Below are 12,384 nucleotides of genomic sequence, written 5' to 3'. Positions count from 1 at the left end.
ATATGACCCCAAGACACTGAAACCATCATAAATACAAATCTATTGCCAAACATCAAAATTTTGATTGCGTGACCATGAGGATGCTGCAACGGTCGCTAAGTGTGAAAATTGTCGCTAAGTGTGAAAAATTGTCATCAGTCACTTTTTTCAATGCCATTGTAACTTTGGTCACTATACCACCTTTTTTGCCACAGTTCTTAAGTGAATCTTAAGTGAAGATGTTATATCTTAAGTGAATCTTAAGTCTTAAGTGAAGATGTTATACAGTAGAACCTCTGGTCACGAACGCTTCTGACCAAAATATTCACATTCTCCCCCCCCCGCCCCCGCTGCTGATTTCCCCTTCTGCACCATTTTTTTTGTAAGTGCCAAATTTCCAAAGTTAGGTTTGATTCATGACCAAATCAGTTTGCGACCAAAGTTATGGAACGAATTATGGTTGTGACCAGAGGTTCTACTGTATTCATGCCTTTACATACTCTATATCACCTCAAAATGTTGCACAGCCTTCATAAGTTTCTAATACAGATAAAATTAAATACAACATCAAAACCATAAAAAAGTAAAATTAACCCGGCTGGAAAATCCTATGCCTGTCTTGCTATTATTACTGACACACTTGCTGCAGTATTTGATGGCTAAAAGAAAAAAAATATTGTTAAAGTGTGTATAATGTTCACTCCCATGTCTTGTCTGCTGCGTTGATTTTGAATTCATTAAAAGAGCTTATTTTACATCAAATCCCTCTCATATTATTCTCCTATGTTCAATAAACCCTAAGAGACAGCATACTATACGTGAAATTCCTGTAACTGTATATTTAGTAAATTGTGGAGCTGAGTTTATCCAATTAACTCAGTTTTTGGACTTGAGTAATCACATACAATAAAGGAAATAAAATTATTTAGAATGAAGTGTAGTTGGCTATTTGTGATTAAGGGTGTCATGCAGAAACAATTATAGTTTTGATCAGGAAAATATCCTAAAAAAACCCTTTTGTTCTTTCAGTGGTTTTTTAAAATGATTTTTCCATGGCACATCATAGTGTTACACATATTGTTTTGAATAAAAAAACAGCAGCTGCACATTTTTAAAAACCTACATTATTTTAAAATGCATTAAAAAATAAAAGAAAAAAACCCAGCACACTTACCAGCAGGCAGAAACTCCAAGTCAATATTTTTCAAAGAAACTTTGCCACCATTTTGGAGCAGTCCTCCAACCTCCGTGCCCCTCCCCTCTGGAAAATCCAGGAAGTAACACTGGCAACCTCTCTAGCCATTTCCTGCAGCTCTATGGTACTAGATCATTTTTTTCTTATAAAATGAGGTAAACGTGGCGTGGCGGGGGGGGCGAGGTCCATTTTGTTGCTTTAACGTTTTAATATCTTCAATGAAAGTACTGAGACAGCGAGAGAGAGGGATTAGACAGGGTGTCTTTTGTCTTGCCCCGGTTAGGATTTCTTAAGCAAATCCACTGGGCTTTCAACATGAAGCCAGAAAATCGGGACTTTTTTAAAAGGCGGAGGGACACGGGAAAAATTGTTATAAAGCGTGCTTGTCATGCTGAAATCGGTACGTCTGGTCACCTTATTCAGAGCCAGATTTAACATTCTTTCTTCTTTCCTCCAGGGCAGGTATAAGAGAACTCCAATAGCAGAATGGGTATGTATATGTGGTAAAGGAGAAATTGAAGATAACTCACATATTTTATTATACTGTGAGCTATACAGAGTCCATATGTCTGCATATATTCTCTCCCAACTAGAGAGATTGCCAGGGAGGGCAGACAATTTTTATGTAGGCTTCCTCCTCTAGGAATCAAACCCGCCTACCATGCATGCAGTGGCAAAATTCTGTGTTGCTGCAATGTCCACAAGAAAAAAAATTGGTTACAGAAGTATAGCTGTCATCTTGTACTAATTATTTGGACATATCTCGAAAAAAAATTGGACCATTGTATTTATTCCCATAGTTATCAGCTTTTCACCTACGTAAACCAGGGAGTGACCTGAACAATTTGAGAGCATATATGTTATTATTTACTTTTAATATCAGTACTTTTTAAATATATTTTAATGTCAGTACTTTTTAATATATTGTAAAAAGTAATTTCTTTTGCTGGTCTTTGACCGTAATAAAGATATATTATATTACTATTAAACAATCCTTCCAAGCAGCCTCCATATTTCCAGTGTATTTCTCCCCACTTTGAACTGAATCCAGATGGACTTTTCTTCCAACAGTAGGATCAGTCCTCACTCAATATCCAAACCAGGAAAGCCATTAAGACACAATAGGAATTGCACAACACTCTTTCAGGATACAAGCCTCCTCATTACATCATCTTAGAGAGTCCGGACTTCAATCAAACTTAACTCAGACAACCTAAAAAGTTAGCCATAACCCCTACAACAGCCAATAGAATTGCACAGGAACAGGAAGTTCAAACTCAAAGCCCAAGAGAGAGTATAAAAAACCCTGGCTCTCAGACCCATGTGGACAGCTGCCCAGGACCTCAAACCAATGTGGTCCTGTTAATTAATAAACCATCTTTCCAATCAGCCTCCATGTTTCCAGTGTCTTTCTCCCTGCTTGGAACTGAACCAGATGGATATTTCTTCCAATAATTGTATAATAGAAAATGAAGACGTAAAGTGCTCTAGGACTTCTGGATTCAAACAGACAAGCATCTACCACATAAAACGTAACATTTGTCAATAAGAAAGACAAAAAAGTCTGGATAAACAAGGCAACATGTGAAAACAGCAGAACAGAAGAGAAAAAAGTGTGTGTGTGTGTGTGTGTGTTTGTGTGTGACAAAATACAATATCTGAGAAAGGGAATAGAATGACTGGCAAAAGAAAGCAAATGTAGTACTTATAGGACCCTGGATGGCATCCCAAAACCTCAGGAGCAACACTTGAACACCATTGGAACTGACAAAATCATCATCATCATGCAAAAGGCATCTTCACTTAAAACAGTTTACATGTTGCAACCTTTAATATTACTAAACAACGTATGCCTATCCCAGATCTTTGGAAAGGGTTCAATAAGTATATAAAATGCCAAATCCACTATAAATATCTGGCTGACTGTATGACCAAGAATAGTAATTTATTCAATTTATATGCTATCCAATTCTCAGTCAGTCTGAGTGGTTTGCAATAATTAAACCATTCAAGAGTGAAAAACAGTAGAAAACACAGATAGGCAAAAATACAAACACGCAATCAGCGCAAGACAGAAGAACAATGATGCCAAAGAAAATAAATTCAGATGAGAACAAAAAGGAAGATACACCAGTCATTCTGAGGAAAGTCATGCCTTCAGGACTCTTCCAAATATAGAAGGGGGTGGAGAATCCAATTTTGGGGAAAATTTTATGGGCAGAATTGCTTGGAATTTCAGCGTTTGAGGTAATCAGACCAATCTATCATCAAGAACTTTTTGAAAAAATATTATTAATAACATGAGCAGAACCCATACTATCATTTCGCATCTCCTATAAAGCTTCGGGCACATTGGAACCGAAGTCGCCGAAATTGTTGTTGCATAAACAGAGCCCTGAAGCGGAATAAGGATTACAAAGATGCCTCTCTACATATTTCGTATCTCTAGATTAGTGGTTCCTTGCTCTTCCGCTAATCATCTTGGATTTTAAAAAATTGAAGGAGGAAGCCCTTTTGATAACTGTCGAATTTTGTTTTATTATTAACAACTTTCTTGTATTTTTTTTGTTAATTAATGTGGAGGGCCTTTCGTAGGTTTTAAATGATACAAAAATGGATTCCTGCTCTGCTCCAAACGCAACACAAAGTGGAATTTATAGCGGTAAGAACAGAAGCAGTTCAACTTGTGGTTGTAACATGATCCAGTTTCGGGGCTGGGAAGCGTGGATAGAATCACATGATTTGGGAAATCTAAAGTATAGTGCTCAGATTCGGTTCACAACAGAATGGCTTAGAGTGTTGTAATTTGTAAACTATGGCTAATGACTTAGCATGTTGGAACAAAAGACTGGTGCACTACACGGGTAGTGCCAGTGAAAGAAATCTTTCTCAGAAATTCTTGAGAAAGACCCCCGCCCCCGAAGAGCAAGAGCAACACTGGGTTGTCCCTTCTCTCAAAAATAGGCTGCTGGGATGTTTTAAATAGAATGTTTACAAATTAAGGAGATTGGATTTCTTAGCCACCACGAGCGGAAAGATTGCTTGCTTGCAAAATAATCAGCTGCAAGAGGAAAAAAAATTACAGTTATTTTCGTTCTAAAGGACCTTATATTGAGAAAGGATTTAATCGTGAGTGTGCTTTCTCGTTGATCACCATTCTCTGTATCCATCCTAGTCTGGGGTTCCTCTGAGTCCTGCTCTAGTTAAAGCAAACCAAGCACAAAGGCTCCTTCAGCGGAGAAAGAGTTACGAATGACATTTTCGCCTTGGCTCTATCCTCCTTTCTGATTGGCCGGGTGACGGAGCAAGCTGCCAACGTCACTCACCTAGTGGACAGATACAAGCTGTGTGGAATGTCCGCACCGGCAAATTCTGACTTGACAAATTTCTTTGGCGCAGGATCAGAAAAGGGTCCCAGTTCCTCTGGAAAGACCCAGGAGGCTGTGCTGGTTGGTGAAGTTGTTTGTCTCACTTCGCATGTTGTTAGTTGCGAAGTCGTGTCCGACCCATCGCGACCCCATGGACAACGTTCTTCCTATCCACCACCATCCCTCGGAGTCCATTTTAAGCTCACGCCTACTTTTCAGTGACTCCATGTAGCCACCTCATTCTCTGTCCCCTTCTTTTGCCCTCAATCTTTCCCAGCATTAGGCTCTTCTCCAGTGAATCCTTCCTTCTCATTAGGTGGCCAAAGTATTTAGGTTTCATCTTCAGTATCTGGCCTTCTAAAGAGCAGTCAGGGTTGATCTGCTCTAGAACTGATCGATTTGAGTCTTCTCCAGCACCATAGTCCAAAGGCCTCCATTCTTTGGCGCTCAGCCTTTCTTATGGTCCAACTTTCACAACCATACATTGCAACTGGGAAAACCATAACCTTGACTATACACACTTTTGTTGGCAGGGTGATGTTTCTGCTTTTTAGTATGCTGTCTTGATTTGCCATAGCTTTCCTCCCCAGGAGCAAGTGTCTTTTAATTTATTGGCTGCACTCCCCATCTTCGGTGATCTTGGAGCCCAGGAAAATAAAATCTGTCACTACCTCCATTTCTTCCCCATCTGTTTGCCAGGAATTGAGAGGGCTGGATGCCATTATATTAGTTTTCTTAATATTGAGTTTCAAGCTAATTTTTTCACTCTCTTCACCCACAACAAGAGGATCTTTAGTTCTTCTTCACTTTCTGCCCTTCTGAGTGGTATCATCTGCATATCTGAGGTTGTTGATATTTCTCCCTGCAATCTTAATTATAATTTTTTATTCATCTAGCCCCGCCTTTCTCATGATGTACTCTACATATAAGTTAAATAGGCAGAGTGATAGTATACAGCCTTGCTGGACTCCTTTCCCAATTTTGAACCAATCAGTGGCTCCGTGTTCAGTTCTCACTGTTGCTTCTTTACCCACATATAGGTTTCTCAAGAGACAAATAAGATGGTCTAGTACTCCATCTCTTTAAGAACTTGCCACAATTTGTTGTGATCCACACAATCAAAGGCTTTAGCATAGTTAGTGAAGCAGAAATAGATGTTTTTCGTCACATATCGATTAAATTGACTGACTTAACAAAAGGGAGGGATGGTAACGTTACTCAGCAAGGATGCCTGCCGAGTTTTGTGTGGCTTAGATTTCCCCAAACACTACCTCATACCTAGTGTATAGTATTATCTGTATGTATAGGTACGTGTATTCCTAAACTCTTGCTAACAGGTCCCAGGTTCCTCTATTTGGGCTAAAAGGTGATTGTAGCTGTGGGATCCCTACCAAGAGACACTGTTATATAAAGACTGCACAAAATAGGCACAGCATGAGAGACATAATTTGCTTCTTGATGATATTACATTTTTATCCCACCCTTGTTATATATAGCCTAAGGTGGTGAACATATTTAATACTCCTGTGTTTTGCAAATTTAATTGTGGCCAGAGGTCTTAAAGGTCTGAAACGTTAGAAGTGGGAGGGCCGTTAAATCACTAGCGGGAAGGTGTTGTACAGCATAGGGGTAGTCATGAAGCTTCTGAGGTACCTCTAGATGGCAAATTTCAGGGAGGGGACCTTGAGTGAACCCAGTTTATCTAGGATGACCTAGGATGGATGGATATTCTTATGCAGTCCTGCATATAACAAGGTCTTGTACCATGAAGGGCTTTGAAGGTGACAACTAGCATCTTGAATTGAACCCTGAAGAAATTGCATTGCATTGCATTGCAATACCTCACATTGCAATGCAATAAATAAATTGCACCCTGAAGAAAACTGGAAGCTAGTACAGCTTGTACAACAAAGGATGGATGAACTTATGGACACCTAAAACTATTTGTGTCACTGTGTTCTGAACCAGTTACAACTTTTGAGTGATCTTTAAAGGCAACCTCATGTAGAACATATTACAATAATCCAGCTGACAGTTGCGTTAAGCAGAGTTACCATGAACAAGACCTTCTGGTCCAGGAAATGGTGCACCTGGCACTGTTTCACCACAAGATGAAACTATGCAAAGACCCCCAAGCTATGGCTTCCATCTGCTCATTAAGCAGGAGCCCTAAGTCCAAGAGAACCCCCAAATTGCACAACAGTTTGTTCTAACTTGTCCAGGTTTGTGCTGTTGGCTGATTTCACTCTACAATTTTATGTAGGTGTTAAAGATGGTTAGCAAAAGATTTGGGCTCTGAGGTACCTCACATTGTAAGAGCTCTCCTCCCCCACCAACACCAACTGGAACCAGCCATGGAGGAAGAGAGCCACCACAAAACTATGCTTTCCATTCTCAATCCCTGGGGCCATTCCCGAAGAATACTATGATTAATGGTATTGAATGCTGTTGAGAGATCCAAGAAAGTCAGGACAATTGTACCACTGCCATCCCAGGCCATCAAAAGTTCATCAGCAAGCACAACTAATGCCATTTCAATGTATATTCCGGCCTGAACTCAAGCTGAAAAGGGTCCAGATAATCTAATGGTACATGATCCAAATAATGATTGAAGGTTGCTTAATTTTATGGTAGGTGTTGTGTATTTAGCTACATGAAAAGGGCCAGCAACCACTCTGCTGAGCCCTGATTGGTCAGGAGGCATTGGAGGCTGTTGCTAGCCTCCAAGAAACATCTAATCTCCCTGATTGGCCAAGGTACTGCACCAGCAGTTGCTGGGCAGTACCCGGCCCCTGATTGGTTATTGTGTTGTTACATTTCCTATAAATACCTTTGGCGCGCGTTCTGTTCTTTGAATCGCTGTCACCTTACTTATGTTTAATAAAGTTCCATCTTACTGGCTATTCCATGGCTCCTGTGATCCCTGAAAATCCATCTACAAAACTGGCGACGAAGGTGGGATAGCGATTCCACGCAAGCCTAGGGTAGAGAGAGAGGTTCTATCAGCTAGCTGCCACAAGCCGCTGCTCGCGCCGGCACCGAACGCTGAGGGAAAATTCCTGTCACGACCTCCTCTCCTCAGCCTCTCACTCCTCAGCCTGTCATAACTCCTAACCAACATGAATTCTTTGCCGCCTTTCGCTCCCTTCGGCTCCGCCGGTGAATCCTGGGAAGGGTTCATGGAGCGGTTTGAGACTTATTTAATTGCTACCAAGAACCAGGCTCAAACCGATGAGGAGAAATGCAGTTTCTTTTTGTCCTGCTGCGAACCTTCTATGTTCGCCTCAGCCAGAGCTATGGCTGCTCCCAGACCGGCTTATAAATTAGGCTGGGACAATTTGATGGCTAAACTGAAGGGGCACTATGCCCCGACGCCTTCCAAAATTGCCCGCAGTTTTGCGTTCCGCAGAAGAGTGCAGAAGCCGGGAGAGTCAATTAGTCAGTTTTTAGAAGCCCTGCGCACGGTGGCGTCCCAGTGCGATTTTTCAAATCTCGAAGAAAATTTAGTTGAACAATTCGTGTGCGGAGTGCGGGATGTCCATCTAAGAAGCCGCATGTTCCGCCATCACGATATTACTCTCTTACAGGCAGTGGAGATCGCCAGAGCAGCTGAGCTCTCTGAGCAATCCACTGCGGATCTGGAGCGGCTACAGTTATCCTCACAAACTTCAGGGCATGTTCCGTTCACTCCACCGGCCTCCCAAATCCATGACATTGACTATGATGACCTTACGCCATCCGAGGACCCTGAGCCAGACAACGTCGGCCAAGTCCGTGCCCAACCTCGGAGAAGACAGCCGGCTCCTTCAGCGGCCGCACCGCAAAACCCCAAGGCGTCTTGCCTTAGTTGCGGAGGCCGCCACGACCGCCAAACCTGTCAGTTCCGGAACGCAATCTGCCGCCGTTGTCAGAGGCAGGGGCACATTGCCCAAGTCTGCCGAGCATCCTTGCCGGCCCCTGCCTTCTTCCAAGCCAATGAGAGACCCAAGCCGCAGCCGCGCCGCCAACCACCGAGGCCAACTCGCAGAGGAGACGACTGTCACAATGTGTCCGCACCGCAGGAAATGGAGAGTTCAATCAACCAGGCCTCCTCCGGATCCCGAAAAATAACAGCCAATGTCCACCTGGCAGGTCAGCCATGCCAAATGGAGGTTGACTCCGGCTCCTCCCGTTCGTTGCTGTCCTGGGACATGTTCTCCCGCCTCTGCCCTGCAGTGCCCCAAACAAAGTTAGCCCCCACCCGCTTGCTTTTAAGGGACTACCAGGGAAAATTGATTCCCGTCCTGGGGTCTTTTCCTATTCCTGTCCATTATGGCACTTTTAGTGGGGAGCTGCCTATCATTATTGTAAAAAACGCCCTGCCGGCCCTTCTCGGCCTTGACTGGTTTCCAGCACTGGGGTTATCCATTGGGGGGGTGCACCGGGTGGTTTCCTCTTCAATTGAGGACGTCCTAAAGGAGTTCTCTGACGTTTTTGATGGTCAGCTCGGGTGCTACAAGGGAACCCCCATCTCCCTTAGTTTAGATCCCCAGATTGCTCCCATTAGGCTGAAAGCCCGCAGGGTGCCCTTTGCCTTGAGGGCCAAGGTTGACGCCGAACTTGACAAACTCTTGGCGCAGGGTGTCATCGAGCCAGTAGATCATGCTCCATGGGAGACCCCCATAGTCCTCCCGGTCAAGCCGGATGGCTCGGTGAGAATCTGCGCCGACTACAAGTCGACGATCAACTTGGCCCTTCAGGCAAACCCCTATCCAGTCCCTGTTGTGCAACACCTGCTCCACTCCTTGGGGCAGGGTTGCATATTTGCCAAACTGGATATGGCGCAGGCCTATCAACAGCTCCCGGTGGATGACGATGCGGCGGCTGCCCAGACCATTGTCACCCATCGTGGGGCTTTCCGTTGTCGCCGCCTGCAATTCGGCATGTCCGTTGCCCCGGGGATCTTCCAGAGCCTCATGGAGCGTCTGCTCCATGGGCTACCGGGGGTAGTACCATATTTCGATGATGTTCTGATCGCTGCAACCAGCCGCTCAGAACTCATCGACATATTACGGAAGGTCCTCAGTCGTTTCAGGGGCGCGGGATTGAAATTGAAGAGCAGCAAATGCTCATTTGCTGTCCCTAGGGTAGAATTCTTGGGCTTCTTAATAGACGCCCAAGGCATTCACCCTACACCGTCAAAAATAGCCGCCATTAGGAACGCCCCTGCTCCCACCTCCAGGGCGGAGCTACAGGCGTTCCTAGGGCTGCTCAATTTCTACGCCCCCTTTATTCCTCACAAGGCGTCACTAGCCGAGCCGCTGCATCGGTTGCTCGACCGATCCGCGGCCTGGCGCTGGGGCAGCCGCGAAGCACATGCGTTCGCGGCTGTCAAAGAGACGCTGACGTCATCGGCAGTCCTAATTCAGTATCATGACGGGATGCCTCTGACGTTGGCGTGTGACGCCTCCCCTTTTGGTGTAGGGGCGGTCCTGAGCCATGTCCTCCCGAATGGCTCGGAGGCCCCTGTGGCCTTTTATTCCCGGACACTCTCCTCGGCGGAGCGTAACTACAGTCAGATCGACAAGGAGGCTCTGGCTGCAGTGTCCAGGATTAAGAGGTTCCACGACTACCTCTACGGTCGGCACTTTACTCTTGTCACCGACCATAAGCCACTCCTTGGGCTTTTGGCGGGCGACAAGCCGACCCCTGCCATTCTATCTCCCCGTATGACTCGCTGGACGGAGTTCCTCGCAGCGTATTCTTATACGTTGCTCTACCGTCCAGGCAAACAGCTGGGGCATGCCGATGCCCTCAGCCGTTGCCCACTACCGGAGACGGACACCGCCCCCGTCCCAGCCCTCTCCGTCCTCTCCATTGCCTCCTCCGGTTTCCCAATCTCCGCCGCAGACGTGGCGGCCCACACAAAGGCCGATCCGATCCTCTCCCAGGTCGCCTCCTGGGTTTTGAGGGGATGGCCAACGGACACAGTGGCAGAGGGCTTTCGGCCCTTTAAAAATCGCCAGGCGGAGATCTCCCTCCACGGGGGTTGTCTCGTCTGGGGGGATCGGGTGCTGATCCCCGCTGCGCTTCGGCCACTAGTTCTGGATCTGCTCCACAAGGACCACCCGGGCATAGCACGGATGAAGGCATTGGCCCGTAGCTATGTCTGGTGGCCCTTGCTGGACACAGAGATTGCGGCCTATGTAGGCCGCTGCACGACTTGTCAACTATCCAGGCCCAATCCCCCTGCAGGGCCTGCTCGTGAGTGGGAGGCTCCGAGAGGCCCATGGTCTCGCCTCCACATCGATTTTGCTGGTCCCTTCCACGGCCAGAACTTCCTGGTTGTGGTGGATGCCTACTCCCGGTGGGTGGAGCTGGTCATCATGGGCTCTACCACAGCTGAGAGTACGGTTAGGGCTTTACGGAAATTGTTCGCAACCCATGGGTTGCCGGACGTGGTGGTCTCAGACAACGGGCCCCAGTTTACATCCACCATTTTCCAGGAATTCTTGGCCGAGCAAGGGATCCGGCATGCGCCCATAGCCCCGTACCATCCGGCCAGCAATGGCCGGGCGGAGCGGGCGGTCCGCTCAGCGAAGGAGGCGCTGGGCCGCATGGACCGGGGCGACTGGCAGGCGAGGGTGGCGGCTTACCTGCTAAGCCAACATTCCACCCCCTGCCCAGCTACCAACAAAAGCCCCGCGGAGCTCTTGATGGGTAGGCGCCTGCGGACTCCCCTGGATAGGCTTCACCCGCTCTATTCAGGGGATCAGCCGAGCAATCTGGGGGTTATCCCTTCCCGTTCCTTTAAGTTAGGGGATTCAGTATGGGCCCGGTCTTTTGCGGGGGAGCCGAGATGGGTGCCAGGTTCTATCGTTGCCCTGACCGGCCCATGTTCTTTTAGGATCCAATTGGCTGACGGATCCCAATGGAGTCGCCACCTGGATCAGTTAAGGAGGCGTCTCCCGTCGCAGGCTGGTGGCCACGAACCCCCGATTGACAACACCGCAGTACCGGGGTTGCCCTGTGAAGCCTTCGCCAGTCCAGGCCTCAACCTGTGCCAACCACAACATACTCAAGCCGAGGGACTGCAAACAAGAGCCTTCGCCACTCCAGGCCCCCACCTGTGCCAACCACAATGCACTCAAGCCGAGAGACCGCAAACAAGGGCCTTCGCCACACCAGGCCCTGCCTACCCAAGCGCCACCTACAAGGACGCCGAACTTACTTCTCAACCCGACCTAGGGGACTTTCAAACATGCAACTACAAACCCGGGGACAATTTCCAGAGAGTCCCTCCTACTCCTGGTGACGCGCCCCCACGGCCAAGCCTACCTTTGCAGTTGAGCCCGCCTTCTGGGCCTTTCCAAAATGGCGTGCCTCGGAGCTCCACTCCCTTCGGGGAGGAGCTACCACGAGGAGGTCCTCCTCCGCCGACGACTGCCCCTGCAATGAGAAGATCTGGGCGGGTCCGGCGCCGCCCAGCATACCTTAAGGACTACGCATGCGCCGTTTCGGGCATGCACAGAACTGGGGGAAAGGGGTGTTAAGTAATCGTTAAATATTCATGATGCCAGCAACACCCTCTGGCTTTCCGATTGGCTGAAAGCCCCAGAGGGTGTTGCCGGCCGAAGTTACAGTTGATTGGCCGAGGGACTGACGTCAGCGGTTGCTGTCCAGTCCCCGGCCGGTGATTGGTTAAAAGTTAGTATAAATACCTTGGCGCGAGTTCTGTTGTTCGAATCGCTGTCATCCTAGAATAAACTGAGTTGTTGTTTGAACCCTGGCTGCCGCATCGTCCCTCCGCCGATATTTAAAAGTAGGCATTTGGCTTCTTCAAAGGATATAGTTTTGGCTGGC

At 47.0% G+C, this 12,384-nt stretch overlaps 1 protein-coding gene across 3 annotated transcripts in view; it reads left to right on the top strand.

Annotated features, from left to right (window-relative positions):
• Nucleotides 1–3,654: 3,654 nt before the first annotated feature.
• SLC25A38 (solute carrier family 25 member 38) overlaps nucleotides 3,655–12,384 on the top strand; it is a 34,926-nt gene continuing 26,196 nt past the window's right edge. For 2 of the 3 annotated variants that reach the window (XM_014062851.2, XM_014062850.2), the window contains exon 1: nucleotides 3,655–3,836. In XM_014062851.2, the coding sequence (XP_013918326.1) occupies nucleotides 3,777–3,836 (60 nt within the window). In that variant the 5' untranslated portion in view covers nucleotides 3,655–3,776. Of the gene's footprint in view, nucleotides 3,837–3,868; nucleotides 4,624–12,384 lie in introns of those variants that run through there. The other variant, XM_087713001.1, reaches the window with a different exon arrangement.

The sequence above is a fragment of the Thamnophis sirtalis genome, unplaced genomic scaffold, assembly GCF_051295495.1.
Source record: "Thamnophis sirtalis isolate CommonGarterSnake01/CBP01778 unplaced genomic scaffold, rThaSir2_p1.2 scaffold_4, whole genome shotgun sequence".
NCBI classification, from domain to species: domain Eukaryota; kingdom Metazoa; phylum Chordata; class Lepidosauria; order Squamata; family Natricidae; genus Thamnophis; species Thamnophis sirtalis.
Note: the sequence above shows the minus strand (reverse complement) of the source record. Positions and strands in the feature narration are given on the sequence as shown.